General features: G+C 39.5%; 1 protein-coding gene across 2 annotated transcripts in view; it reads left to right on the top strand.

Annotated features, from left to right (window-relative positions):
- LOC132830295 (coronin-6-like) overlaps positions 1-6,474 on the top strand; it is a 241,913-nt gene extending 235,439 nt beyond the window's left edge. For both annotated transcript variants that reach the window (XM_060847872.1, XM_060847871.1), the window contains exons 10-11: positions 1,705-1,935; positions 5,335-6,474. In XM_060847872.1, coding sequence (XP_060703855.1) covers positions 1,705-1,935; positions 5,335-5,457 — 354 coding nt within the window. In that variant the 3' untranslated portion in view covers positions 5,458-6,474. The remainder of the gene's footprint in view (positions 1-1,704; positions 1,936-5,334) is intronic.
- The last annotated feature ends 19,179 nt before the right edge of the window (positions 6,475-25,653 follow it).

Here is a 25,653-nt window from a genome sequence, read left to right as displayed (position 1 = left end):
TGAACTCAGATTTGACTCAGAGGGTGACTTGGTACAAATGAAGTTGAACAATATTTTGACAAGATTGAAATTGATGATGTCTTGCCGATATGAGACCTCTTTTATCAATTGAAATAGAAGCTCCTGCAAATACATAGTGATCAATCCATTTTCAACTCAGAAAGAACAGATTGCTGTTTGACTTTGGGACCCTTCATTAGTCTTGATTCTGTTAGTCTGGAAAAATTATTTCCAACAAAGACAAGGAACAGCAGGTAGAACAACCAATTTCGAAAAGAGCAGTTTTTAATTTTACTTGTGTGTAATCAATTGTCCATGTCTGAATGCAGGGAATAAATTGATGCCAACAAATTAGTTTAGTTGAGATGGGGCATTCACCTTTGAAGAGCTTTCCATGATTTTAGATTGGTCCTGTTTAGTTTATCTCTCTTACTCTTGGTTGCAAAATGTTAAGAATGATCCCTGGGCAGTGCTTCCTGTCTTGTTTAATATAACTGAACTCTGCAGCATTCCTATTTCACTGCCTCTTTCGGCAAAGCATGATCTAAGAGCTGTATTGGGATTTTTGTTTTCAGCTCTGAAGTTCATGGCAGAAATATGAAGAAATACAGCATAGTTTAATGAAATCATGCAGCTTGTATGGTAGATTATGTAACTTATGTATTCGAGCACTTACAGTCTGCTATTTTCCACCCATTAATCCCAGATGCACCTTGGACTGGAAGTTGAGATGTGCAGATAGCAGATTCTTGGTCTGTGCTCCCTTTGGGACAGCTTGCACTTAGGGAGTGTGGATTGATTTTTTAATTTATTCCTGAGATGTGGATGTTGCTGGCCAGGGCAGTATTTATTTCTTGTCCTTAATTGCCCCAAGGGCAGTTAAGAGTCAATCACATTACCTGGGAAGGCCAGGTCAGGTAAAGACGGCAATTTCCTTAGTGAACCAGATGGGTTTTTCCAACACTCGGCAATGGATTCATGGTCATCATTAGATTCTTAATTCCAAATGTTTATTAAATTCAAATTCTACCATCTGCTGTGCCGGGATTTGAACCCGGGTCCCCAGAATATTACCTGCATCTCTGGATTAACAGTGCAGCGATAATACCACTGGGTCATCACCTCCCCATATGTGTACCCTTGTGCTCTGAGCAAATAGTTGATGTGCTTACTCATGCATGAGGTGATACATTGCACAAACATGATGACCAAAAGGCCACTTTCAATGCTTTAAAATTTCAATGCTTTTGTGTGTGGAAAAATCCAAAGACTATTGGATGTATGGATTATTTATGGACCATAAAGAGATAAAATAAGTTGAGAATATTTATTTTAGAAATAAAGGACATAAAAGAGCAAAAAGGATATAAATATTATCATCTTCAAGGGAAATACATTATTTTAAACTCATTTATCATTGGTCATTTAGACACGATGATTGCACTGAGCTACAATTATGAAATGTGATTATTTATTTACTTATTAAAATGAAGGCCTCCAAACCAGCCAGTTCTCTCCTCTTGACAACACCTAACTACTCAGTCACTAAATTGTTTGATCCAAACAACCAAAGATTTCTTAACTGTGGAAATTGAATGAGGAGCATTTTACTATCAATGTCTAATTTACAACTTGGATGTGAATCTCTCCTGAGAATCTTTCCAGCTAAAACTATGTTTTCTTTTCTTCCTCTGAATTTTGTAGTCAGATCTTTTCCAAGATGACTTGTACCCAGATACACAAGGTCCTGAGCCAGCATTAGAGGCTGAGGAATGGATGGCTGGCAAGAACGCTGATCCCATCCTTATCTCATTGAGAGATGGGTACATTCCACCCAAAAACAGAGAACTGAAGTTTGCCAAGAAGAACATTCTGGATAACAAGCCGCCTCTCGGACCTCGACGAAGCTACTCCACATGTGAATCAAATTTTTCTGTACGTCTTCTGAACGCATCATTGGATTTTCAGCTATTTTTTAATTTCAGTCTTTCCATTTATGACCCTGCTCCCCTCCCCTCACCACGGCCTATTGCTGAAGTTGTGTATATCAAGTCCTGGCTTACAGTTTTCCCACTTAACATTGTTTTACTTTAACATCGAAGGGGTCTGTAATCTCATTCGGTGTTGCAAGGTTCATTTTAAGATTATTTCTGGCAAAACTCCATTGGCACCTCCGCCACTCCCTATCTCCACCTCTTGCCCACTGTGACCACTTTTCCCTCCCCAACCCAATCCCTCACTGTTTCCCTCTCCTGAACTTGCATTCCCATTCATGATCCAGATTCAATCCAAACCTCTCTGTGGTGGAAGTGCAAGTCCTAATAGTTCACAACTTTGGTTTTACAATGACTTTCAAAGTGGCTTCTGCATCTCTGATGCTCTTTCAGGCGAGAGAAGCATAAGCTGGGAACTTTTAAAATAAAACATGGATTGAAGTACTTTAGCGTTTCCAACATACTACATTTTCACAACATCAGAGTGCCAGCCACAGATTGAGTAGGAATGCAGTCCTGGAGAAGGAAGCGGTAATGAGTGAGTCAGTGGATGGCGTAAGGCTACAACTGAAGGTTGGTGGACTGAGGTGAGGCCGCAACTGGACAGTCAATGAACTGGGAAAGACCAGAACTACTCGAGCCTGGGGGGGCTAGTGGAGGATTGGGAAGGTGGGAGGGTCTCCAATGATCAGGAAATATGATCGCCAGAGAGAAAGAGGTGATCTAAGCAGCAAGTTGTATTTTCCTTTCATATTTTAAAATCTTTATAAGTTATTTCATTTACCGATGTAGGCATTTAGCAGTTTGAAATTTCAGCCTCAACACTATCTTGGATGAAATAGCCCAGGAATCTGAGTGGCATAGGCTAAGGCATTTCTCACGAGCAGCCTGGGTGAGGTTCTCATTAGGAAGCATGGGGTTGTGATTAATCCTTGCCAAGTTCACTCAATAAACCAGCAGTCAGCTAAAGCTAGCACGGAAACCAGAGCAGGCATCTCCATGTTGCCCACAACCAAACAGCAGCCTAAGGCACGATCCATGGACACCAGACGCACATAACCTTTCTCCTCGGGCTATTGGTATCTAGGGCTCAGTGAATCCATGCCATCCTCCTGGCATTGACAATGCACTCTGGACTCTCAGACTTGATTAACAGGGCACAGCAGAAACCAGCCATGCCCAGGTGCATTGGGTATCACACAGGCACTGGGATCCAACCTATGCTTGTTTGCTGTCAGTGCCCATTCACCTGATGCCTACCAGCATACCCACAGCATGTATGCCTTGCTGTGCAGTATCTTGCTGTGACAATTGGCACAGTCACACAACCTGACAAATAGCCATGGCACTCGGCAGTCCTCAGATAAGGGGGCGTCCGGGCAAAGTGATTTCACACAGTAATGTGTGCCTCTGTGCTCCATGGAGAGGGTCACACTCACTCCTTTGACTTGGTAAGGGCCAGTCCAAATTTATGGCTGGAGCTCAAAGTCATGGACTTGTGCGCCCACCAGTCAGAAGTCTGCATGGTCTCAACCAGGACTGCACCAGGATGGACCATAGTTGTCCTATTGGGTCCATAAGGGGGCTTCACAGATAGAGGTAGGCAGGTGTTGGGTGCATGTACACAGCTTGGGTGGGAATCTGGAATGCAGTCACAATTTTAAGTAAGAACCTAACTGTATTAAAACCAAATAAGTTAGTTTGTGAAATGTTGTAGGCCAACAATCCATTTCAAATGGCTACAAATAGTGTACGTTTTCTCAGCCCAAACCTGTTATAGCTCCATTCACTTTGCAAATAGTGGCCTTTTGGCTTGCATCCCAAGACAGAGAAAATGTGCCAAGATCATTGTTTGAGTCACTGTGAGTCGGATTCAGTGGGGTTGTCCAGGGAAGTAACAGAAATGCCTCTTTGAATGGGAAAACAGAGTGAATGAAAAGAAACTGGACAAGAGAGTATTTCATTGGCTTATTAAACAAGAAATGTCAAGCTGCAGGTTGGAAGGTGCAGCTGAAATGCAGCAAGTTGCACGTTTGCAGAAAGAGTTTGTGCAGAAAACAAGCACAGGCAAAATAAAACATCAAGTTACCTCCAACAGGAATGGAGTACATGGTTAATTTACTTTCATATTTTCCAAAAATTGAAATTAATTCGAGCAATGCAAGCTGACTTTGTTTTGACCATATGTTTTGACAAAGATAAGTTTCAGACTGCCGTTGTCTCATTGTGATTCAGTCCATCTTCAGGCAGTTTAGAGTAGCACTTATGTCAATACTTGTGAAAGTTACAATGTTCAGGTCCCAAGGAAATTCTTTGTGTAAACTCCTGGGTTAGGCTGACCCATGATTAGAGATTGGGCATGTTGTGTGACTGTGCCAATTGTCACAGCAAGATACTGCACAGCAAGGCATACATGCTGTGGGTATGCTGCTCCAGTGCATAGGTGAAATGTTATTTTGCCATTTGTACATGAGGTCAGATCCTGTTGGTCTTGCACTAGCTGTTAGGTCTGAATGAGCTTAGAAGAGTAATTTAGATTCTGGAAAGAGATAGAAAGAGCAGTTCTGACATTGGATGATTCAGATAAATTAATTCATTGTCAAAGGATCCATTACATCAAATAAATCAATTACAATTGTCCACCTCTGTCATGATTACACAATGTTGGCTAAACAGCAAGATTGACATTCAGTGTGTGTGGCCATTGTTCCTTATTTGAGCAATTTGCTGTTTAAATTATTCCTGCCATAAATGGTTTGTCTTATGAGGAAAGGTTGGACGGACTTGTTTTCGTGCGAGTTGGGAGAATGATAGACGATTTTATTCAATTTAAAAGATTGTGAAAGGCCTTGATAAGGTGGATGTGGAAAGGCTATTTTCTCTTCTTGGTGAATCCAGAACCAAGGGACACTATGTTAAAGTTAGGGGTCACCTTTTAGGACCGAAATGAAGGGTATTTTCCCTCTCAGCGCATTGTGTGGATTTGGCACTCTCTGCATCCTCATGTGTTTGAGGTGGGATCATTGAATACTTTTAAGATGTGGAGGTCTGCTGTTAGACTGGGGTGGACAAATTTTAAAATCACATAACACCAAGTTATATCCCAGCAGGTTAGTACTTCCACATAAACTTGTTGGACTATAACCTGGTGTGGTGGAGTACTTTTAAGGCAGAGGTAGGTAGATTCTTGTTAGACAGGGAAAATCAAAGCTTATCAGGGAGGGATGAGAATTATCCATGATCTTACTGAATGGCAGAGAAGGTTTATACAGACTCCTTCTGCGCCTAATTTGGATGTGGTTTGGCTTGTTATTGATTTTCTTCTCTCTCTTGCCCTCAGCGTGTAACCGTGGAAGAACTAATGGACGAAATTAAATCACTGAAGGTGATAGTCCAGTCCCAGGAGAGACGCATTACTGAGTTAGAGAACAAGCTCTCAAAATTCACAAATGGCACAGCTTAATCATATCTTCAGCTCAAGCATGCACTCCAAGGTATAAGTGCTTCCTGCCAAGCCAATTCAACTCATCAGTGCCCACCCTGAGAACTCTGGTGGCAATTGACAGTAGCTTTTATAAAAATCTACATAAAAGTATGTGCATTCTTAACTCCAGTCAGGCAAGACCACATGGAAGTATTTAATATTTTGTTCTGGAGGTTAATTGAAGAATTAAGCGATGTTTGGGAACTACAGTGAACTAAAAAGTCGAGCTACATCTGATCAGTGTTCCTACATGTGGTCATGGACTACTATTGTTAGTGAGCATTACAGTCTCCATGAGCAGAGATCCTGAACATAAATGCCAGAACTTATCTTTGGACTGAGGGAAGGGGAGGGGAAGGAATGACCTCACCATGCAGACCACGAGGTCTAATCAAGGGCATCGGCTGGATGGTGAGATAGTCTGGATTGCAACTTTTTCACGTATATGATTCATAAAGCAAATTAACTTTGAAACAAACTCCAGGCTAATATGCTTACAAAGTTCCTCAGCTTGTGGCTCCATTGCTTTTGGCAAATAAGATAATTGTGTCTTTGAGTTCTGCTCAGGTATAGTCAGACAATATTTAGTGATTCTAATTTTAAGTTCATGATTTGCACTGTATAAGGTTGTGGCAGTATTTGGCACTTGGCAAAATTGATATTTTGTAGCATTTGTAGGTGCACACAGGCTATAAAGAGTGGATGATGTAGTTTCTATGGGTCATTGCAAAGCCAGTATACTCCTTTTGTGAGTCAGTTCCAAAATCGTGACATACAGTGCTAGCAAATCCATAGGGCATTCTCCACTATTTTCTTTACATTTATGAATAAAATGATCTTGTTCCAAGAACTCTTCATCTTCAGGAATGAAAATATTTTAAAATAACAATTTGTACATGTGATATTTGGTATAAGCATTGTGGCAAAAAGAAGTGCTATTTTATTTTTGTGGTGGATTTATACTATTGTTTTCTATGTCCATGCTCGAAATTACAATTGTTGCCCAGTGCTAAGCTTCCTGTCATTGATTTATTTTCTGTTTTATCACTGCTACCAATTCTGTGCATAATACATAGTCTTGTGTGAAGAGTATTGACTTTGCAATTCCTATTGGCATTTCTTTTAGATGAAAGCAGTTGATAGCAAATGTGCACTTCACCCTTCATAGGATGCTCTAGATAACATATCCAATTTATATTTCCTTGATCCAATATCAGAAAAGGCTATTCCCCCTTATTCTTAATAAATGCAGTCTTTGCCTGTTTCGATCTGGCCTATAGTGAATTGGGGTGGCAAAGAGAGAAAGTACATTTATAAGTGGCTGAAATACCAATGCTATTCTTGGCACAGCATCATCAATGCACCTAACACTCATTGTAGTTCTCTGTATATAAAAAGAGAATGGGGACTGATGGATCTCATGGTTCTTTAGATCTCACCAATCGAGCCAACTAACTGACTGTTATAGTATCTTTGTGTTTTCCTCTCCTAAATAAGAATGAGATTCAGGCCAAAAAACAGGAGGGTGTGTACAACACATACACAAGTGGAAATGAAGCACCTTTCAGACATTGAGCAATGCGATCCTGTTCACAGTGATCGTCAGCCCATCTTTAACATGATCCTGTGCTCAATGGTTGACTAACAGTAGTAGTCTACCCAACTTTTCCAATTTTCATGTCCTTTCTACATTAAGCAGATTCACTGTCAGAATTGGTGAGGGTGTATGCCAAATATATCAGCATTAATTGTTCTGTCAATTTGTTGTTTGTGCTATGTTCTGTACTCACTTGTGGTGTTTTGAAGTTTTTTTCTGTATACAGCAAGTCCATTCATAAAAACATTAGTGTACTGTAATCCAAAGGTAACTTAGGTCTTTTTTTTCTTTTTACTGCAGTGTTGCTGTGTTATAGAAAGGTAACCACCAGAAGTTGATTTTTTAAAAAAATACAGTTCTAAGTGCAGTATGTTCAGAGAACCTCAATGTTAATCTGCTTCTTGTTTATTTTATTGGAGCAAAAGTCAAAATGTCACACAGCAGCCTTTTGAAGAACAATAGTGCATATTACTTATGCACCTAAATCATTGCGTTGCCATATGTTGTACTAAACATCTCACAGTTGAAGATTAGAGCTGATGCTGGGTTTTTTTTTTAAACACCTTTTATGAAAAGAAAGGTTTTTTGTTCAATTTCTGTACATACTGGTTCTCGAGTAGTTGTCAACAAGTTTGGATGATCTGCTCAGAGATTTTTAACACAGCTATAAAATCTTTTAAAATGTATCAAAATACTGCAACCTTGTTTAAACAGCAGCAGATCTCTATACAGACATGCATGGAAAGAACAGGAGGCTTAATCGAAATATAAATATGCAGTAACACAGGGCAGTGTTTACTTACTGGACTAATCAGCTGTGCCTTTTAGTCTAACTGACAGATTAAAATCAGTTATGAAAGGACTTTAACTTCACAGAACTGTGCAGTGTGCAGCAACTGTCCAAGAATATGAGCGCATATTGTCCTCAGGTAAAATGTATGAGAATGGTTGGCAATATCTTTGTGCCTTGTTAGTAGAAGGCAATTGAAGATTAGATGTTTATATTTATTAGATTAGATGTGCATGTTTTTACTTCAATAGAATCAAGAACAATAGATTCAGCTGATGCTCAAAGATCTCACATTTGTGTTGCATTGTGGTATCAGCTTTGGTATTAGTCTCACACGTGGGGCCAGTGAAATGAAACATTCGAAAGAAAAGCAGTAGGGAGGCTGTCGAGCATATCGTGTTTTGCCATTTTGTCTACAGCCACAATGTATTCAGTAGCTTTTACTGCAAAATATTTTATGCATTTTCCCCTGAATTACTATATGTATAATCCATGTACTCAACATAATTCAAACTAGAGATCTTCATGTATGTAGCTTGAGGGATAGAATCCATCTCCACAGGAAGAAACTTTGATTCAACCCTTTTGAAATAATCTGGGGTTTAATCACCTGCTTGCTACTTCTGGTTTTCATTTAAGAGCAAGTTTAGATCACTAAGTAATGATAATATTGTTTGCTGTAAAGAAATTAAGAGTTAATGCTTTTGTGGCCGTGAGAAGGACATGGAAGACAAACTGGCTGAGTTTTACAACCAATGTGATACAAGTAGGATTTATGATTTATGATTTATGCCTTTTTATGACTTAGTAAAAGAGGTTCCACCATTTATTCAGGGAAGTGGTTCCCTTCTTTGAAGACATTCACCTTTTATCCAAATGCAAATTTCTTTTACCTATTGTTCGTAGTACCAGTCGAGCACTTGCATTGCACTATATTCAGACATATTTGAACAGTTTTTTGGATTATAAGATAAATATTGGGAATATCTGCTATATTATAAAAATGTTCTGTTTTGAGCATATTATTGCTCATGACAGAACATTGTTCAAAACTTCAAAGAGCTGGATGATACACAGATAGAGTCTCAGTCAAGTTATGCAAAATAAAGGAAGCAAAAAGGATGAAAAACTACAACACAATAAAATGGAGCAAAATGGAATGAGAAAAATGGTGGAAGTGTGAGTGTCCAAATAATCAGATATGGGAGTTTGTTAGGTCACGAGTTATTTTTATTGAAGTGAACTAACAAAGCAAAATTGAGAAGATTAGTTGTATTTTACATTCATGGGATAAATGCGGGAGTTACTGTTTTGACAGATGAGATCTTCTAATCCACTTAAAGGCTGAAAAGTAGCATAAAGTGATGATAGCTTGAAAAATTTCAACTTGGAAAATAATTTTCAATTCTTTGACACAACTTGGCTATTTTTAGTTGTTTGGCTAATAACTTTGGTATCTCAATACAGAGAAGAACAGAAGTGCCAGTACAGAATTATTAAGTAATTTATAGATTTGACCATCATGCAAGCTTAATTATTTCAAATATTGCATTTTGTCCTACTATTAAACAATTTAAGTCATTAAATATATTGCATATTATAAGTAACTCTGATTTTAATTCAAATTCCCCATTGTTTTCCTAGAATTAGGTTGATTGTTTGAAGTTCATTATCTCCAAATGTAAAAAGAGGCTTCAGATTTCAGGTCAATCTATACTAAGTAATGTCTACTGACATATGGAATAAACAGATGGCATTTTGCTTATTCATTACCGTTTCAGCAACTTGTCAATGATTATAATAAAATAAAAGCATTGTCAAAAGATATTTAACATTGTCTTTGCCAGGACTCCTCTAAGTCCCTTCCTCTGATATGAAACTTTGTCAGCTTTGTACTTATAGAGGAATTTTGAATGAGAGGTTATTATAAGTGGTTATTTTCATAGTGAACCTTCCAATTGATGAAAACTGATGAACACAGTTAGTTTTACATGATGCTTATTAACTACCAATTTACTAATAATGTAAGATATCAAAGTCTTCTTTCACAGCAGTAGCCAAAGGACACACTTCATTGAACTCAGTGTCCCTGCTTTAAGAGGCATTGTAAGTGAACATATGTCACAATTGGAGCTGCATGTCTGTGAGAATAGCATTTTACAAGTCACGGGAGTGTCTTAGCTAATAGTCTCAAAAAGACTTTTAGCTATCACAGGCTGGTTGTCCAGTTACATATATAACTACAAATATCTGCAAATGGAGTCATAGGGTCATAGAGATGTACAGCATGGAAACAGATCCTTGGGTCCAACCTGTTCATGTTGGAGTCAATTCATGTACTTCTATAGTTAGCACCAATGATCTGGAATTACTCAGTATAATGTAAAGGCTTTATGAGCATTTTACAATCATTATTATCTGTGTAATAATTACTATCATAAGCAATAGCATCCCAAATGGGAACTGGCTTTGGACGGGGGAGGGGAAGTAACTCTCAGACCCAACACCCCCAAATAAATAAATGAAAGAAAGTGTGAGATAATTACTCTTTGATCATTAAAACAAATTTAAGGTGGCAATTTTCACCATATTTCCCTAAAATGATAAAGCAAATTCAGTAGTACAGTACAGATGCATTGATCATAACTCCTTCAGTCCAGGATATAATCTTGCATTAGTGAAAACTCTAAAGGCCTCCTGCTGCAATGATACCAAACCTTCAAAGGATGCTGTGTTTTATTTTCAGAAATGGTGGAACCTATAAAAATAAATCTGCGTGTGTTTGTGTGTGTTTTTATAATTTACTTCTCTGTAATTGAAGATAATGACTTCCTATCCATACTGGACAGTAAATACCTGTTTTTTTTTAAAGTACTACTGTTTAGCACAAAGTACAGCCCAAGTCCATAATACTAGTATTGTGTAAGAGTTTGATGTAATCCAGTAATCTTTTGCATGAGATACATCACAAATGTAACCTGCCATCACTGTAAACAATCTGTAACAAATGTGATATGTACAGGTGCCCTATTGTGTATTGTATTGTATTATAAAAGTAATATAAATGTTGCCAAACAATTGAACATCACCTTATTTGCCATGTTAATGGTGACACATACACATTTTGTGAGCCAAAATGAGGCTAAGTGACATTCAATTAGCAAGAGTGCATTCTGCATAATATCTGTCTTCTCTGTAGGCCTGTGGTCAGTAACTTTAGCCACTGGAGCTCAATTCACCAGATTCGTAAAGTAAAAGTTTACGTTAATTCTGATTTTTATTTTAAAGAAAGATAGGCCGATTTCGTTTTTGGACAAACCAATTTTTGCTGAAAGATTTACAGTATCGTGTGATGTATTCCTCATGAAGGCTGGTATCGATTTATCAGAGGATTATATGCAATGATCAGATTTTAAGAGATTTATCTAGATAGAAGTTCATATCGTACCGATTTTCTTGCAGTAGGTGTTGCTAATGGTTTTATAAGCATTAATTATAGGTTATGAAAAATATGCATACTAGAGACACCTCTGGTATTCAGTAGATTTTGCAAGAGAGCAGATACAGAAGACTTCACATGAATATGTTGAACAGTTTCTGCATACAGAGAAGGGCAGAAATTAACCTTATACATGGAAATGAAAATTTGAAGCCTTGATCTTAGATATGATTTGATGATTGTGTTACAGTAAAAGAATAGTCTTGTGCCTCACTATGCAGTGCTTGATCATAACAGACTGGCTGTTAAGAGGGTTCCATTGTATGGCCTGTGCAGATTGTTGAACAGGCTTACTAGTTTATCTTCCAGTTACTTAAGAATGTAAGTGGAAAGAATAATAATGTAATGCCTTGCCGATCTTTTAATTAATTTTCCATTTGAGTTTTTTTTTTGGCAGTATCACTTTCCAGCATTCTTTCCAACAAATGGATTGTCTCTTGACTATGTGTATATGTCAACATGCAGGTCATATGGATCATTGACACTTGCATGCATCATAAGAAGGCAATATAAACAGGCAAAAATTAGGCAGATGTGTGATCTTTTTTCAGTTCAGAGGTCTGATTCTAAACTATCAGGAAGGGTTCTACAAACCTGGCTTACGAAGCCAATATATGACTACACAATTTACGCACTGTTGAAGAGGGCAACAAGATGTAGGATGTGAATTATGAGGTGAAGCTTATGAAGCAGATAATGTAGCATATCTGAGCCAAAAAGAGATTAGGTTTGAGATTCTTGTATGGCCTTTCTTGTGTAGCCTTTCTAAAAGCAGTCGTGCAAGAAACCAAAAGTGAATATATTCTTTAATTTGCAGAAGGGAATCTATTGGCTTAATGAAATAAAAATACAAGAAAAAGAACTTTCTCCTCCATTGCTAAAGAAATGTTTTGTTGTTAATTGGATATATGGCATTCCAGTGTGAATTTTATTGGTATCTGGCATCTGCATTGATTGCAATATGTTAGATTTTATTTTAAAATAAATAATACCTGCATGATGCAGTAATCAAAGGTGCAGGTTTGTTACATTACTGCATTCTGACATCAGAAAATTAAAATTCCAGTTTGAGAATAAGAATATTTGATGTCTGTTAAGTCTCTTATTTTTAAAAGAAAAAGCCAGATTCAATTCCAGCTGAGGACGACTGTCTGTGTGGAGTTTGCACAATCTCCCTGTATTTCCTCTGGTACTGCAGTTTCCTCCTGGAGTCCAATGATGTGGAGGTGGACTGGCCATATCCGGGGATGTGCAGGCTAGGTAGATTAGACACAGGAAATGCAGGCTTGCAGGGATAGGGTAGAGGGAGTAGGTCTGGGTGGGATACTGTCTGGAGAGTTGGTGTAGACTGGTTGGTCTGAATGGTCTGTTTCCACACTGTAGGAATTCTATTCTATTTTTAAGTTTTTCAATGATGCCAAAGTTATTGCCATGCCCAAATCCCTTATTTAGAAAACTGCATCCCGCGCTTGTCCTGTACACGTAGTTAGTGTGTTCCTCGTGTGAGATGCATTTAAATTCTGCAAGGAAGAAAAGTTCCGTCCTCTATTTCTCTCATTAAAATGGGCAAGGGAGATGGAGGTTTCATGGAAATAGTAATGAGGTTCAATCAAACACGAATCTTCAGAGTTATGTAAGTGTACTAAATGGTTTTCAAATTCCACATCTACATGACACTTTGTAATATTTTAAAACTTTAATTAATAAAAAGAAACAAGAAGTAAGAAATAATGACTTCATGATCAAGAAGCAAATAGCAAACTGATCAAATTGAATACAAGTTGCACATTTCAAGTAGAAGCTGTTCTACCCTGCCTATTTTAAGTAATTTATTTGACTATATTTGCAATATATTCATTGACATTAAACACCTGATTGCAGTAAGTAATACAGTCATTTCAATCAATTAATATACACTTATTAGAGATTAAGGGTACTAATACCTTGCTTCATACACTTAAATGACCCAATTTCAATACTTCTGCAATATTTCCATGTAAATTAGGGTGAATCGTTTGAATAGGTTGCAGTGGAGTTTCTAAACCACAGCCCCAATACCTCTCCCTTCTCCTCCAAACATACCCCAATAAAGTTTCAAGTTGCTGTGTGCTGTACTCTTCTTTGTTCTAATATCAATGTAGTTTGATCAAATTGAAGGTTTTTAAGATAAATATGGCATTTCTGGAAGGTAGTTGATTCAATAGAATGTGCATGATTGGACATTGTGTTACAACAGTATGGTATCAGTTTCCTAATCAGCGATCCCATTGAGTGCATCTGTCTGCACCCTCTACACTAAACCTACCATCTATTGTACCAGCAGGTGAAAAAGACCCATTCATCACCTGACATTTCCTGTCACTTCTGAATAGCATATTACTGAATGTATTTTTAAAATAGATATATTCATACCTGAAGAGTTCTATAACAAATATTGCTCAGCAGGAGGACACTTACACTCTACATTTTTACAGGCATGTGCAATCCATCCTGAAGAATTTTGGTCAGGTTCCCATGACGCTTTTGGTTAGCAAAGATAATTTGCGTATGATTGCAATCCTGTAAAAGGGATCAGCAGTGCAAAAGGTTTGATAGATAACATTTCTTGGAAAGTATAAACTGAACAAAGTTGTTTTGGATATATGGAAAGTGATAATGTCAATTCATGCGACACATTGAAAGATTAAGCTTGCATTTCTTTGTAAATTGTAAGTATTATATTGGTCTGGTGGTTGTTTTGTAAGAGCACAATAGATTAGGCAGTTATTTATACATTGCCATACATGAATCAGTTTTTGTTCTATAAAGATATATAATTTGAGAATAAAATATTTCAAAACTTAAATGTCTTAATACATTTCTTCATTGATACAGGTACACTTAGAGTATTCAAAATTCACTGATGTATCTACAGGACTTAAGGTGTGCTGTAATAATGATATAAGGTTTGATGGCACAAAGCTTGGACATTTTAAGAAATGTCATGAATGAGGAAAACAAGGTAGAGTGACAGAATGGTGTAGGCAGGGAATTCCAGAGTTGAAGTCTCGGCAACTGAAGCCACAACCACCAATAGCAGTGCAATTGCAGTGAGATTAGTGCTGGGAGAAACCACAGTGGACACAGAGTAAGGAAACCAAGTTGCCGTTCCTGTTTGGCAGCTGGAGCTCCAGTGCTTGACAACCATGTAATTCTTCATTTTAACCAACGCACTTGAACTTTATTTTAAGTTTCTCCTGAAGTGGGAGTTGAAACGGGGTATGCTGACGTGGGGCACACAGACACAAGATGGCTGCTGAGCCATAAATTGGTCACTAACTGTTAGGAAGCATTATTAAGGGTAGGTTGTGTTCAGAAACTTCCCGTCCTAACACTAACCCAAGATGGTCGCTGAGCCACTACATGGATAAATACAGCAAAGCATACACAGATACTGCCTGAAGCTAACAGGATACCAGCACAATAGACACAGAGCATAGATGACTAGTTTAAAGCGGTTGGGGGAGAGAATACACATCAGTAACATCTACAGCCTGCTGAGTGTCTGAGTCCAGCCACCACCTTCAATGAAAATGTTAACTACCTGAGACTGCTTGTATACAAGTGTTAATATTTCAGATCAATGATCTGCCTTCTCAGGAAGAATGATCACAACCACAGAAACTGACAATGATTTTATAATGTTTTCTGTAAACAAACCATGCTGTACAAACAAAGAGAAAGTGAGGACTGCAGATGCTGGAGATCAGAGCTGAAAATGTGTTGCTGGGAAAGTGCAGCAGGTCAGGCAGCATCCAAGGAGCAGGCGAATTGACGTTTCGGGCATAACACCCTTCTTCAGGAATGACTGAAGAAGGGCTCATGCCCGAAACGTTGATTCTCTTGCTCCTTGGATGATGCCTGACCTGCTGCGCTTTTCCAGCAACACATTTTCAGCGCTGTACAAAGACTCAGTATCACAAAATGTATAAAATATCGTGACATGTGCTCGAGACTGAGAGGAGGCTCGCAGCTGACAGCTGTGCTGACGAACATCTCTCTCTCCCCGGAGCTTCAGTTTCTTTATACCATAAACTCTATTGTTGGATCCTTGTTCTGACTCTGAGACTGGTGACTTTCCCCACAATTGGCATAATCGGCAGGATCTCTTATTCCTGATGCTCTGGTCAAAGGCCATGATCAGGGAGCTGGGGTAAGAGACAGTTTGAATGTGCAAACGTGAAGAGTCAGACCGAGCCAAAGACACAGTTTAAAAGTGTATACCATTGTAAATGTGTAACTTGCCGGGTTGAGTATAAGCGCGTGCCTGTGGAGTGTAAGTGGGAAAGTGTACTAACCGGTGTGATAACAAGCTGCTTGTGCTGAAATGACCCAAGGACAAGGTAGTGCCTGCCTCAAAAACCCTGCCCTAAAGTGGTTGTTAAGAAGGAGTAACCCCCACGCGCGATGGTTGGGAATTGAAATGGGATTTGAGGTGCCAAGGGCACTAGGAGTTGTGAAGCACAAGTGGCAAAGTCAGGTAACGTGGACTCTGTAGGGACGAGCAATGCAGAGTCCAGTTAGAGCCTGGTCGAAGGTTGGATGCTGTCTATTGTTGTGCTTTAATTTGAAGTGGTGAGGAAAAGGAGCTGATCACTCTGACCAAGAGCCAAACTCCAGTGGAGCAGCACATTACCAAGGTGGGAAGCATGGGCACTGTGAGCAACTATGATATGCTGTTAGTCCGTAGCAGAACGACAGAGCTTGAATAATGGCGGTGGCCAGGAGGGTAAAATGTCCCCCCAGTAGAGAGCACACCAGGCTAGAGGTAGATTTCTGGTTGGATCGGGTGGTGGAACAATAGAAGTGGCAGGGAGGATAGAGGAGTCCCGATAGGGAGCACTCTTTATTGAACTGATATTCCCAGCCAACTGGTAGGTACCGACTAGTAGTGGTGGCTGGGAGGGTAGAGAAGTCCCACCGGTAGAGAGTACACCTTGCTCGGAGGCTGCTATGGCCATACGGATGGTGCTGGGACAGTATTATTGGCCAGAGGGTAGAGAAGTCCCACTACTTAAGGACACTTTACTATTGGTGGTATCCGGGGGTACACAATCTGCGAGATGGCAGATCAGGATTTTAAAGGGGATACTGCAGGTTTCGTTATTGAGAAATACAAGACAGACACACCAGCACTGATAGAGCAGATGAAGAAATGGGGTTGGGACCCATCCCAGACATTAGTACAGCAGCGGAATTGGATTGACAAACAAAAACAAAATAAATGTAAAAAGATAGGGATAATGTTAGTATACCAATTAACAGGCCTAATTGAACAATTAGGCCTCCACTAGCAGGTGGAGAAAAGGCCAAGAATGAATTGAAGAGCTGGAGGATAGGGTAAAGGAGCTAGAACAAAGATTAGAAAAGTACAGGAGGAAAGGGAGACTGACTCTCTCCCTTCCTACGAACCTGTACAGCAGGGACCAACTGCTCCCCCAGCAGAGCAGACGATGCAAGAATATAATCTAGCGCCAGTCACTGGAGGGGGATAAAGTTACAGCCAAAAGTTATCTCTAAACCCTTTACCCCGGGAGAAAGGCAACAGATCATGGCCTCACTGGGCAAACTACAGCCCCAAAGTGCAAACATGAGGCTCTTGCAAGAGCTAGAGTGTATATGGGTAGGGCACCAGCTGCACATGAGAGAGATACGCCAGCTGGTCCGGGCAGCTTGCCCAGCGGACAAATGGAGACAGGTAGCTGGCAGATCCAAAACCACAGCAGCCCGAGACTATAGAGGAGGATGGTGGACACATGACGTTGATCTTACAGCTGAGATAGATGCTCAGCAGGCCTCCTTTGCCCATTTTAGAGATTCAGCACGTATTAGGAAATGCTCTCACAAACTGGAGCTAAATCACGACCACTAAATAGCTTAAAGGGGAAGGAGCCTCTGAGTATGGGGAACGATTACTCAGGGTATGCCAGCAGTGCTCAAGACAAGCAAGGGGTTTCTGACTCTGAGATTCCGAGACTGACTCCATAACACTCCCTATTGCTCAGTGCGTGTAGAACTCACCTGAGTGGAACTACATCCTAATTAAACCTTACTGATGATTCATTTCATACAAGAAAGCAGATGCAAATGTATACTATATTGGGTTCCAGCAACAACTGCAGGGTTTGTTGAAATGAAAGCTTGGCACCTTTACTCTCAGTCTCTCTCTCTCACACTATCTCAGGATTATTGTTCCTTTCTGTCATTTAAACTATTCATAGCTGAAGAGACCATCTGGACTCTGCTACTTCACCTGAGATAATGCAATCTGTTCTTGTGGTTCCTCTAGGGCTTTCTGAAATTAAAACAGTTAGGCATACAGTGCTGGAGAGCAAACTGCTCATGTCCAGTACAAATGTCAACCTTCAATTATTTGCAGTCTACGTTAATTCAAAGAAGATGGCATCCTCGTCTACAATTAATTTTTTTTATTGAGAATCAGACACTGCTATTTTCACAACAACTTCCTCTCGATATCAGGGCATCCCAGAGCACTTTATAGCCAATTGCTTACGTCTAAAGTGGAGTCACTGGTTGTCTGAAGATGTCGCTTCAGATCCATACGCAGTTCAATTTCACACAAGTAATAGTGCAAATTGGGTGATAATGAATTGACAGCCCAGGCAACATCTCTCCTGATTTAGACTTCAGCAGCAGAGTCCTGGGCTGCCAATTCACTGTCACCTGTTCCACACCATCATGCAAAGTCAAAATGACCCCATTATGTCTAAAATGTTCCAATTTCCTGCTGATGGAATAACAGATTTTTCAAACGTGTTGAATGGTTTGGAGTAATACAGTGAAAAATCCATTATGTGTCTGTTTTCAAAGCACAGTGGTGCTGAGAAACATCAGTGCTGAAGTGGAGCCCTGTTGTAGTTCAAATTGAAAGTGTAACTGTATTGAACACACATTCACGTCAATGTCACAAAATTTGAGAATAGTGTTCTTAAGGGAAAGGGAAGAAATATGTTAAGTATAAGAGACAATCAAATGGAGTAAATGGCCAGTTCATGTTCCAACAGCTCTTTTATTATTCTTGCAAAGGAGTTGCAAAATTGGAGTGTTTCCGTGTTTCGTTAAGGGTGGGTGAACATTTGTGCATGTATCAGTACCTTAATAAGTGCTTTCTGTAAAAAGCTGGTGTCACTTGTAAGTGGACTCAATTATTATAAAGTGGATTGCTAAATTTAGCCACTATATAAGACCATAAGACATAGGAGTAGAAGTAAGGCCATTCGGCCCATCGAGTCCACTCCACCATTCAATCATGGCTGATGGATATTTCAACCCCACTTACCAGCATTCTCCCCATATCCCCTAAATTCCTTGTGACATCAAGAATTTATCAATATCTGCCATGAAGACATTTAGCGTCCCAGCCTCCACTGCACTCTGTGGCAATGAATTCCACAGGCCCACCACTCTCTGGCTGAAGAAATGTCTCCGCATTTCTGTTCTGAATTGACCCCCTCTAATTCTAAGGCTGTGTCAATGGGTCCTAGTCTCCTCGCCTAACGGAAACAATTTCCTAGCGTCCACCCTTTCCAAGCCATGTATTATCTTGTAAGTTTCTATTAAATCTCCCCTTAATCTTCTAAACTCCAATGAATACAATCCCAGGATCCTCAGACGTTCCTCGTATATTAGACCAACCATTCCAGGGATCATCCGTGTGAATCTTCGCTGGACACGCTCCAGTGCGAGTATGTCCTTCCTGAGGTGAGGTGACCAAAACTGGAAACAGTACTCCAAATGGGTCCTAACCAGAGCTTTATAAAGTCTCAGTAGCACAACGGTGCTTTTATATTACAACCCTCTTAAGATAAATGACAACATTGCATTCACTTTCTTAATCATGGACTCAACCTGCATGTTTACCTTTAGAGAATCCTCGACTAGCACTCCCAGATCCCTGGTGACTAACCTTCCCAATGATCTCCTGAGCAGGATTTTCCAGAGAGTTACACCAATTTCCCAGTATTAGTCCTACAGAACACTGGAGGAAATTCTTCATGATGTCACTCCATCAGACCTCTCTCATGTCCAGAATTTTGTGAGGGATGTGACAAGGACCTAAGGGGTAACTTTTTCACACAGAGGGCAGTGCATGTATGGAATGAGCTGTCAGAGGGAAGCGGTGGAGGCTGGAACAAATACAACATTTAAAAGGCATCTGGATGGGTATTTGAATAGGAAGGGTTTAGAGGGATATGGGCCAAATGATAGCAAATGCGACTAGTTTAGGTTAGGATATCTGGTCAGCATGGAAGAGTTGGACTGAAGAGTCTGTTTCCATGTTGTACAGCTCTATAACTCTAAGGTATATAAAGTACTCAAATATGTAGGTAGTTGACAATAGCAGGCAAATGATGTATGGCATGTAATTGCAATTTGCATCTTCTCCAGAATGACTGCAGCAGCAGTGCGATTAAACAGCTAACCTTGGTTTGAAGCATTAATTTTTACTGAAAGGGTTAAAACCTGACCTAATCTCTAGATTTTCTCTTTAATCATCAGATTTATGATCCTCCTTGGAAAAAAAATTCCATGAGTGGTGGAAAATAGTTAGAATTTAATGCTCACTGTACTTGCATTATCAGTGGCATGTAGCACCTGGAATAATTGGAAGCATGAAACCGGCAGAGTACTGGGAAAGTCCATATCCACTGCAATGTTCCCAGCAGAGATCCAGGTGTAAGTAACCAGAACATTTACAAAACCATTGAATGGAATGTCCAAGGACAGGAGAATGGATTGTGTAGTCGAATCAAAGCTCCTGTAACACCAAGAGTAATCACGAAATCAACCTGGAAAACAGACCTAATTGTGGGATAATGGCAGGAAATGATATAAATTATGTCAAAATACAAATAAATGACTGGATAAGATATCTTAAACAGAGAAGTAAAGTATCTTCTGAAAGAAATTCTACAAACCAGTGTCACACAGCTTATAGCAGGGCACATTAGCAAGATGTCTGTGCATGCGTGATGCTTTTTACTTTAATGGAGTCCAACTCAATACAGAATTAAAGTAAAATGCATATTCTTCAGAATAAATGTTAATCCCATTGCTTTAGCTCCAGACCACGAAGACCTCTCCCATTTAATAAGGCAAACATTTTTTAAACTGTAATTCTGGGAATGATTGCTCTGGATAATTCTGCCGATGGTTTAGTGGTGGATGTTTACTCTGTGGACAGTTTTTTTTAATGAGGTGATAGTTTGCAACATTTTTTGTCCTCTTTTCCATTCTTTCTTTATTTCAGCCACTAATGACGATTAACTCATTACCAGTCATGCCATTCCTTTCATTATGGCTACCAGTTAAGCACTGCCTGTACAGTGACAAAACTCCAATTGTAGCTATACATTGACAGCAAGAATTATTACTTTAAATTAATAGGTGGACAGTAAATTGTAAGCTTCATGTTGGAATGTGATATTTCATGGATAGCGTATTTTTAAAGATCAGATCCACAAAGTACAACTGGACTTCTATGTTGAATTATGAAGCAAGCTGACTTACAAACATCTATTTTTGCAACTGGCCTTAAAAGAAGATGGAATTCCAACCCTAAAGATGTGTTCGATGGAACTTTTTTTCTTTGACACCAGGTGTGAAGACAGGCATAAATACTGCAGAGAGATTTTAGCTTGGGATGGATTGGGTTTTCCTATATGTTTGAATTTTTCTCAACTTTGTATTGTGAATAGAGTTTCAAACTTTATAGGCAGGAAGCTCTGAAGCCAGCAGGATCCTCTGGTCTCCAACATGGGGTGGCTATTTAAAAGGCGACTGGAGCACACTTCATTTTCCATAACATAGGCCCATCACTCCTCTACTCCCCATCCCCACCCACCCCTGGAGACATCAAAATCAGGCAAAAATCATACTTTAGCCGTGCTTCCCTATAGGTTTTCCGGAAGACTATCTGGAAGACGAGGGAAGTTCTTGTCCCTAGGGATGATAGCAAGAGGCCAGGCAGCTTGATAAAGACAACCTGGACAGAGGTGGTCATGGAGGTCAGTACTTGTGAGTGGCTGAAGAGAATTTGGCTTCAAAGCTGCAAGAAGTGTTGTTCTGGGAGTCTTCAACATTAAGTCTGGACCCCATGAATCTAAAGTTATAGGTCAAACATGGGAAAGGAAACCTCCTACTGATTACAGTGCCATGTACTGGCTCCACCCTGTCCACTCAGCAAAAGAATCAGTGCTCCTTCATCACCATTTAGAGGAAGCATTTGGAGAGTTGCAAAGGTGCAGAATGTACTTTTGACAGATTACTTCAATGTTCATCACCAAAATTGGCACAGCAACACTAATACTAACCATACTAATTGACTCATAAAGGACATAGCTGCTAGACTGGATCTGTTGCAGGTGGTGAGGGAGCTAGCAAGAAGGCAAAACATACTTGACCTCATCTTTACCAATCTACCTGTCACAGATGCATCTATCCATTGCAGCATTGGTATGAGTGACCACCATGCTGTCCTTGTGGAGACAACATCCCATCTTCACCATTGAGGATGTCCTCCATTGTGTTGTATGGCACTACTACTACACTAAATGGGATGGACTTTCAACAGATCTAGCAACTCAAGACTGGGCATTCATGTTGCATCATGAGTCACCATGCACAGCAGAATTGTACTCCAACCCAACTTGCCAACTCAAGTTGCTCTTGATAGTGGACATAGCAGTCCCCTCCCAATGCACATTTGATACTCGGTGCTTCCTCTAAGTGATGTTGAACATAGAGGAGTAGTGATTTATCAGCTCCATGGGTGAGGAGTGGTTCGGAGCAATAGATGCTGATTTGCAAGAGATTTCCTTGCCCAGGTTTGACCTGCTGCCTTGAGACTTCCTGGGGTCCAGAGTCAATGTTGGGGATTTCCAGGGCACCTCCCTCCTATCTGTAAGCCACTGTACAGCCACATCTGGTAATTTGCTCTGTCACTGGAACAGGATATACCGAGGGATGGTAATGCTCATTGTCACTTTCATGGAATCATACCTTACAGATAGAATCAGGCTATTGCTTGACTACTCTGTGGAGACAGGAAATCTGCAGATGGAATGTCATTTTCTGCAAATATACTAAAGGCTGTACAAAAGGTCACTACAACTGCTTTGTAGTGTTCGTTGTTTAGGAATTAATTATCCTTGTCCCCTTATGGTTAAAGAGTTTAATTGTCTATTAGCTTTAAAGGGAAGTGGAAGGTTTCTAATTTATTGAGAATTCAAATTAAAAGGACAAGGTCCACAGACTTGCTATGATTGAAAAGAAGACAGAACCAGAGGCTAAAATCACAGCTAAAATAGAACACAAGGTATTAATTTTAACAGAATTTTGGTTTTTTTGAAAGTTGTCTGAACCCTTTGGTGCTAAAATAGCAGAAAGAAGAATATAACATCTTGTTGAAGAATTCCACTGTAAGATCCTGCATGGTCACTTCCAGATCATGACACCCCTTCACCCAGGGTCCTTAAAATTCATAGCACTTAGCTCAGCATCAGACAAAATGGTTTGGACCAGAGCTGTAAGAAACAGGATCTCTGTCAAACTCCAGTTGGTTTGTAACTCGGCTGGTGTGTTGGTTTACTGTGAGAGACTGCTGCAAATTGTCACTGTGATTGCACAATGGATTTCAAATGCCTTTAATGATAAACCAGAACAGCGCTAGAGTTGGCTGGGAGCACAGAATAGTAACTGGGCTTTCTACTTAAGAGCTATGTTCTTCCCCAATGAACAAGACAGCTTCTGATCAGGGAAAGGTGGAAACTAGTGCTTGTGCTAAACCATAGATTTACACTAAACATAGAAACATACAAATTAGGAAGGCTGTTATTCAGCTTCTTGAGTCTGTTCCACCATTCCATAAGATTATGACTGATCTGATTATAATTTTAAATCCGCATTTCCGCTAGCTTTGATAATCTTTTGATCCCTTGCTTGACAAGTATCTATTTACCTCTGCCAAAAAAAATCAGGGAAAAAAATCTGCTTCCATTATCTTTTCAGAGGCAGAGTTCCAAATACTCTCTTCTCAGAAAAAGTTCACCTATTCTGTGTTTTAAATGAGTGATCATTGATTTTTAAACAGTCAAGTTCTCGTTTCTGCTAGAAAAGGAAACATTTTCTCTATGTTTACCTTGCCAAGTCACTTCAGGACTTTATATTTTTCAATAAAGTTACCTGTTACTCTTCTAGATACAAGTCTAGCTTGTCCAAACCTTTGTCAGGAGACAACCTACCCATTCCAGGTTTAATTTATTAAACTGTCTCTGAACTATTTCCAAAACGTACTTACATCCTTCCTTAAATAAGGCAACCAATACAGTGGACAGTATTTTAGACATGACCTCACCAAGTGTTGTATAATTAAAATATAGTCTCCCTATTTTTGCGTTTAATTTTCATTACCATAAATAATAGCTTTCTGAAATAGTAACTTCTTGTGATTCATGCACAAGGACGTTGAGATCCCTCTACAATCTCTAAATCCTTTATAAATTATTCACAGTTGAGGCCCCAGCACTAATTCCCGTGGCATGTGACTCATTACATCTTGCCAACCTGAAAAGGACCCATTTACAGCTACTCTTTGCTTCCTGTTAGCCAGTCAGTATTCTGTCCATGCCAGTCTGCACCACAAGCTTTTACTTCCCATAATAACACTGGATGCAGAACCTTATAACTTGCCTTCTGGAAATCTAAGTATTCATAATGTTTTCTGGTTCCTTTTTATTCACTGCATATGTTATCTCAACAAAGTATCCTGTTATTACATCTTATATAATACCTGCTAACATTTCCCTTATGACAGATGTTAAGCTAACTGGTCTATAATATGTTGCTTTCTGCTTCTCTTCCTTTTTGAATAAAGGAGTTACATTTGCTAGCTTCCAATCTAACAGGACATTCGCTGAATCAAAGGAGTTTTGGAAAATTAGAATTCATGCATCTATGATCTCACTAACCATTTCTCTTACAACGAAGTCCAACAGGATTTGAGCACTTGTCAGTTCACAGCCCCAACAATTTAAGCAGTACCATTTCTCTAGTGATTGTGTTTTCTTCTGTTTTCCCTCCTTTCCATTTCCTGATTTATCCCTACTCCCCTGCTATGTCACTATTGTCTTGTGTCATGAAGACTGACGTAAAGTACCTGTTCAATTCATCTGCTGCTTCCTTTATCCCATCATGAATTCTGCAGCATCACTTTCTATTGGATCAAACTGACTTAATGTCAACTCTTTTCTTCTTTCAATATTTATAGAAGCACTATTTGTTTTTATATTTCTGTGTTAAATATAGGCTGGCTTCTACTTGATTGAATAACAGGCATTATGCTCTGCTCAGAATTTAACAGAGTGCGAGTTATCAAAGTTTGGCCCCAATACTTTGCTCACTTTCTTGATTATAGTAGAGAACAAAGACACCCCACACTTTGTTTTTCCTCATGTTCTGTTGTACACAGCAACTTTAAAATGTGAGTCCTTTAAAATAGTAACTTAAGCCTTCTCAACAAATTCTGTCAATAAGTTCCCAGTTATCTGAGAGGACATCCTAATGGGCATTGTTAACAACATTGTGACTTAGTTGGGAAAGTTGCCTTTGCTTTCATTTGGACTTATTCCTCATGATTAGTTGAGGCGATCATTGTTTTTACAGTAATCATATGTTTCTGGTGAACAATTAAGAAGAAGTGGAGACTCTACAAATAATCCGAACTTTAAAAATGATGGAGTGCAGCAATTTCAGAGCAAAAGGTAAGGCTGAAGCATTGGCAGCCATCTTCAGCCAGAAGTGAGGTGTCAATGATCTGCTTCAGCCCCTCCAAAGGTCTCCAACAGCTACAGATGGAAGGAACATCAAAAGTGCTATCAAGAAACACTTGTAAATGAATAACATTACTGACACTCAGTTTGGGTTCTGCCAGTGACACTCAACTCCTGACCTCATTACAGCCTTGGTCAAGCATGGACAAAAAAGGTGCATTCCAGAAGTAAGGTGAGAGTAAATTCCCTTGACATCAGGGTTATGCTGTTATGGGGGAGAAAGCAGGAGAATGGTATAGAGTCATAACACTCGTTCAGAGATCCAATGTGGACACAATGGTCCAAAGGACACTGTGCCTTAACAATTCTGCATTTTGGGTCGTATTCCTGGTGCTCAGACAAGGGGAATGTCTGCTCCCCTGCTGAGAAAAACATTTACTGTTAGCATCTCTCTTTGTGT

The sequence above is a fragment of the Hemiscyllium ocellatum genome, chromosome 31 (genome assembly GCF_020745735.1).
Source record: "Hemiscyllium ocellatum isolate sHemOce1 chromosome 31, sHemOce1.pat.X.cur, whole genome shotgun sequence".
NCBI lineage: Eukaryota > Metazoa > Chordata > Chondrichthyes > Orectolobiformes > Hemiscylliidae > Hemiscyllium > Hemiscyllium ocellatum.
Note: the sequence above shows the minus strand (reverse complement) of the source record. Positions and strands in the feature narration are given on the sequence as shown.